Here is a 5,967-nt window from a genome sequence, read left to right as displayed (position 1 = left end):
TCCCTTCACTAGGAATGTTAGCATCCCACCATCCAGAAAACTTTCCAAAGGAAAATGTGGTATCCGCCTCTTTAGTTCAGTCCTGAGAAAAATCACAGCAGGGTTGGGCTGGTGATTCACCCTGAGTTCTCCAGTTCCATGTGTTCTGAGTCTCCAACTGTTCCTTTAAGTAAGCAGATCCTTTTTCTGACTAACCAGCCAAAGGGGAAAGTTTTGGTCCAGGCTTCCTCACACCAGGCCAGGGAAGATTTATCACAGAATCCTAAAATCTAAAGACATCCTCCCAGCCCCCTGGGAATGAAGATCATTAGGAGTCTCATGAAGGCAACGAGCTTCTTGATGACGTGCCCAGGACCACACAGCAAATGAGTGTCAGGGCTCCAGATCAGAAAGCACAGAACGTGGACCCCAGCTTTGTGCAGTCTCCGCCTGAGCGTGCCCTTCTAGGTCTCAGCTACGTGACGGAATACCACATTGAGAAGCCCACATTAGATTCTCTCCCAGCTCAGAAAGCAAGGCTGGGAAAATGAGCAGCAGCAGAACTAACAGCCCGGCCTTGTCCAACCCCAACATCTCCCCTTCTGGAAAGATCAGAGAACAGCTCTTGCATCGCTGTCTGGAGCACAGGTTTGAATCTGGGGAAATTCTACTGACTAAGAGAAGGGCATGCCAACATGTGCTGCTGGACAGTCACGGGTCAGAGTTCAAGGTCATAGGTTAAACAAAAGGTCAAAATAGCAAATCATCTGTTAGAACCCCAGCCAATACTAACAGGCTTAAAAGTTGCCTTTTCTCCCCATACAGTGTGCAAATGAGCTGGGTTCAGACCTCCAACCTTCTCCCATCAAAAATGCTCTATCAAATTTCTCCCCTTTAATCCAAAAGTATTCCACAAAAAGCTTGTAACCCACTGTCAACTGACACCATAGGAACACAGTAGAGATACTCGCAGCCAACCAGATCTAGAAGAACAAAGTTCTAGGCAAATTAGCAAATCTAACTAGTCCCTCTGCATGTCCTAGGCGTTTGGCAACCCTAGGAAAGGGCAGATGTTGCCGGCGATACCCAGGGCTTCCAGTGAGAAAATGACAAGCACATCTGGCCCAACTGAACAGGAGCCTCAACCCTCAGGCCCCAAGTGAATGCACACATGCATGTCTTTGGGGCTTCCTCAGAGGCAGGTCCCACCCGTGGGCAGAACAAGGGCCCCTTGCTGCAACTGGCTCTGCTGAGCCTGGTCCCCCACCCCACCTCGATTTGGGGGTTTGTGAGGGTCTCTTCTATGCGGCAGCTGCACTGCCAAAGTAAAACCAGACACTTGAAAAATGTCTGCCCTCTCCCTATGGGTGTCAGCTGCTGGAGCCACCTCCAGAAGCCATGGGGGTGCTAGGAATTCTGATGGATGTTCTCTGAGGACCCCTCACTGCTTTCATTGAGGGGCGTCTCTGACGTCTCCCCCAGCTCGTCGTCTGCCCCCTCTTCTTGGATGGTGAGGTGTACATCTGGGGAAGAGGACTCGGAGCTCACGCTGTCCCCTTCCATGGAGCAGAGCGTGCAGGACAGCGCAGGCGCCACGCTCTCCTGCAGCATGTTCAGCATCACAGGTACCTGCACTGACCTCAGGCCAGACACCACCGGCAGCGGCTTCATGGCCTCCCCCCAAAGCCTCTCCTCGTCTTTGTACAGCAGCAGGAGGCTGGACTTCTTCTCCCGCCTTTTGGACTTCATGTAGCCCAGCATGATTCCAATCAAGAAAATGCCATAGAAGGACATGACAACCAGAACGTAGAAGTACTCATTGCCGTTGCTGTGGCCGCTGCCGCCAATGCTGCCACCGGACACCTGGGCCACGAGGGGATTGCTGGAGGCTGCGGTGCTGGCGTGTGTGCTGTTCAGAGGCTCCATCTTCAGCATTGAAGCACGGTGCACTTGGCTCGGCCTGTCTGGAGAGAAGCTGCAGGTTAGAGCTCTGGCATGGGTCCATGGAACAGGACCGTGAGCAAGCACAGGGTCTGCAGAATCGCCTTATCAAAAAGTCTATATATGCATGAAAAAAAAAAAAAAAAAAAAAAAAAAAAAAAAAAAAAAAACCAGCAGTAAAATGTCTTCCCAAACAGAGAAGTGGAATTAGCTAAGAGGGCTTGCAGTGCCAGTGGGAAGGAAAAAAGTAAGGAGAGTTTTCACTTTTTTAGTGTACCCGCATGTCCTATTTGCATTTCATATGTGTATTACTTTTATAGCTAAAAAGAATTCAATACAAGGCAGGAGAGGGTAGAGAAAATAAATAATCTGTTAAAAATTGAAGAGCATACTCTAACTGACGGAGTAGAAACAAAGTTTACATTTTGATTCTAAAACTTCGAATTACTTTTCATTCAAAACAAAGTTTTCTTACAAGAAAAAGAACAGAAAGGAAAGAAAGAAGCTCAATCTCTATTCCTCATGGTAAATATCTCCCTTTCAAATGTTTCTGAAGCAAAGTAGCATTGCTAACTTACCGAAAACAGACGATTTGCCCCAAATTCCGAATTTCTAAACTGCCGGGTCCAAGTGCGTTTGTTTTCTGTCTCTGTCCGGCTCTGCACTCTGGCAGCTCGGCTGCTGCAGTTCAGATATATAATCAAGAAATGCATCGTCACGTGTTCTGGGAGGAAAATTTACAACAGTTGGTCGCGGCAGCGTGAGCAGTGAACTCAAAGCACTGCAGTTCAACTCCCTGAACTTTACAGCTGTGAAAAGAAAAAGACGGAGAAGTGGGACTCGCTCCCAGAGCCCCAGCACCCAGCCAAAAGTTTCAGGTGGCCATGAACATGAATAAGAAGACAAAGCACTAAGTTGGATCTGTTACCCCAAAGTCTAGTCTCATTGAAAAGTAGTTTATGCTTTCTCCTCCTGTTCAGGAATAGTCATTTTGTCATCTACCAGCAGTGAAATCCCATCACCTGGATGAAAGACAAGTTGAAACCAGGGTGGGATTTATAGGGAGGAAACTAAGGTTTAAGGTATAGTTCTTCCACTAACTATGCAAATGTGATAAATCCTCCCTTAACCTTTCTGCACATCAGATTCCTGATCTGTAAAATTGTTGGGCATGGGAGGCTCAGCAGATAGAATTACATGAGCCATGTGACCGTTTGACTCTCTTTCATCTTAGCCGGTCTAAGATGAAAGGCTGGCAAGTGCAGGTCGGCCCTTGAAAAGCATAGAGAGGTGCTACCTGTCTTCTACATCAAACTCACAAATCTATTTTTTTATGATGATTATTTTTAAAAAGTCTTTCAGATTCTGTTCAATGGTCTTTGTGCAGTAGAAATGTGGTTGCGGTAAAAAGTACCAGGGCAGGTTTTGCTGTGCTCTGCTCCTTCGCTCCTCAGAAGTATCACACAGAGACCTTCACACATCTTTTTGCTATCTCTTCTTGGTCAGGGGAGAAGCAGGAATTCTGGGGAGCAACCAAGCAGGTCAAGTTTGTAACACTGTGTTAAAACGGCTGCTGTGATAAAATGTGGAAGAGGAATTGAAGGCTTTGATGTCTGTCCTTGTGTTCCCTGGGATGCTCATTCTGAGAAAATCTCATTCTAAGGCCAAGCTGAACTGGGAGGGATCCTCAGCCTCCAGTTGTCTGTGGCTGATGGGTTGTAGCCCAATGATCTTGCAAGCCAACTCTGATGGAAACATCTCCTGTCGTTCTTCTGTTGTTAAATTGAAACTGAAGGCAAGCATAACAACATCCCTCTGACCAGTCTGGGACATACAGAGCTTAGACACTGAAACTTCCACTGCTGAAACCTGGGTTAGCTCTTGACCTTAATTCTAATAGGATTTCTACAAAAAGAATGGAAGATGGAGGCCATCAGGTGGCACAGTGGTTAAGACATTGGCCTCCCATGTGGCCCGACTGCTGTTTGAGTCCTGGACCCAGTGGCTTGAAATTCACATTGGGTGCATGTGCATGCATGCCCAAAATCTTAAAAGAGGAGAAGGAATTGTGGTGTGGCCATCCTCCTGGGGTGGGGGTGGGGGGGAGTGGGCCAAGGGGGGATTTCTTGCTTTCTCACTCTCTGCCTCTGTTTCTTTGGCAAGCACACACACTCCATAGCAAAAATCTCTCTAAAAAACAAACAGGGACCAGTAGTTAGCATAATGGCTATGTCGCTGGACTCCCACATATTCGACCGTGGTTCAAGTCCCGGACCCAGTGACTTAACCCTAACTCACTCCAGGCACATGTGCATACATGCCCAAGATCCTGACAGGGGAATAGAGGAGAAGGGATTGCCTCGTGGCCAGCCCCCCTGGGGGGGTTGACTTCTCACTTTCTGTCTCTCTGTCTCTCTCTGTCTTTCTAGCGAGCGCACATACCCTATGGCAAAAACCTCTCCAAAACAAACAAACAAACAAACAAGAATGGAAGATGGACATGCACTGCTGTTTTTCCCACTGGATGAATAATCTTTGATGGTTTAGACTGTGCTCACTTAGAAGTCCCCAGTGGGCACTGAGGTATTGACCATCAGCCATTCCAACACAAAGAACACCAATACAATGGAACTTCACTCCCACTTACATCGACACCCTCACAGTTGCATTAGTCCTTAAAAGCTCCACAGCTACTTTGGTTACAGTGAATTGGCCTTTCCAACCTGTGTGACTACCTCAGTCTACAAGTGGTATATCTGGGATATTATTAAAAGATTACCCATGAAAAGCATGCCTATTGATGCTGATCCCAGCAACTTTTAAAAAAATAATTTTCATTGTGGAGCCAGCAGGTGGCATAGTGGTTAAGATGCGGGACTCCCACATGGCTGACCATGGTTTAAGCCCCAGACCCTGCTTAAAGTCACGCTAATCACATGTGCATGTGTGCCCAAAATCTTGAGAGGAGAATAGAGGAGAGGGGATTGCAGAGTGACTGTCCACCTTGAGGAGTGATTTCTCACGTTCTTTTTCATGTCTTTTTCCAGAGAGTGCATGCACCTTATGGCAAGAACCTAAAAAATAATAATGATAAGTGGGTTTTAATGTAATTCTTAATTTGTGTATTATATTTTACATCTTTTCAGAGCATGTGTACAGTCCATACTAATCAAATCAAGGAAATAAACATACTGCTATCTCTAACAGTTATCACTGTTTATTGTTGCACACATTCAAAATTCATCAATGGGTTATTTGGAGAGAAATACTAAGTTATCACTAACTCTATTTATTCTCCTGTACTGTAATATTCTATTCTCTGTTGCACTTATATACATATGGTCTTGGATCTGTTTACCATGTTCTCCCGATCCTCGGTGCTGTTCATGTGTTCTTATGATATATGAAGTTAGTAATCACCAAAGGATTGCCAAGCTCTGTGAATTAGAATCTTTGAGGGAGCAGAGGAGGTAGGGGGAAGGAATTACCAGATTCACTGCACCAAGCCTGGTGCCAGGAACCAGAGGTTCAAGTTTATAATATCTTTAACTGGACTAATATATAGTGTATCATGCTGGGAAAATTCATTTTGCAAGCTGTAATGATGTATAGTGATTGAACATATTTTAAAAATTAAAAAAAGAAAAAAGAAAGAAATACCAAAACCTGAACCAACAACCCCAAAGGAACCAAACCAAGAAAATACATGGTGTGGGGATGAATTTAGAATGAAAGCCAAAGGACAAAACCAAGTAGAGACATAGGAAGAAAAATATCCATTGCAGGAGTCAGGGAGGGAGCAGTCCCAATGGAATTCTCCTCTGGACACTACTTCTGATTACTACTGATTTCCTATGTGGATCTGTCTCCTACAGTTACATGAAATGATGAAATTAAAGCATTTATCACTGCCTCAATTGAATGTGCATGCATTGTTTATGCTTTATATTGTCATTGTGGTGAGTGCCCTGTTTGCTACCAAGGGCTTCCAGTTGCTTCCTGGTATGTGTGTATGCCTGTCTTTGGCTTTTTCACTGCAGCTCTTTC

At 45.4% G+C, this 5,967-nt stretch overlaps 1 protein-coding gene across 1 annotated transcript; it reads right to left on the bottom strand.

Moving 5' to 3' along the window:
• On the bottom strand, positions 1–2,789 carry KCNE4 (potassium voltage-gated channel subfamily E regulatory subunit 4). Its single transcript, XM_027769051.1, is given in 3 exon segments — positions 1–1,939; positions 2,499–2,566; positions 2,568–2,789. Coding segments are annotated over 3 exon segments (687 nt in total). The 5' UTR covers positions 2,634–2,789; the 3' UTR covers positions 1–1,386.
• Positions 2,790–5,967: the final 3,178 nt, after the last annotated feature.

Source organism: Tupaia chinensis, unplaced genomic scaffold, assembly GCF_000334495.1.
Source record: "Tupaia chinensis unplaced genomic scaffold, TupChi_1.0 Scaffold148296_1, whole genome shotgun sequence".
Lineage (NCBI taxonomy): Eukaryota > Metazoa > Chordata > Mammalia > Scandentia > Tupaiidae > Tupaia > Tupaia belangeri.
The sequence above is the reverse complement of the archived record's forward strand: the minus strand, read 5'-3'. Positions and strand labels throughout refer to the sequence as shown.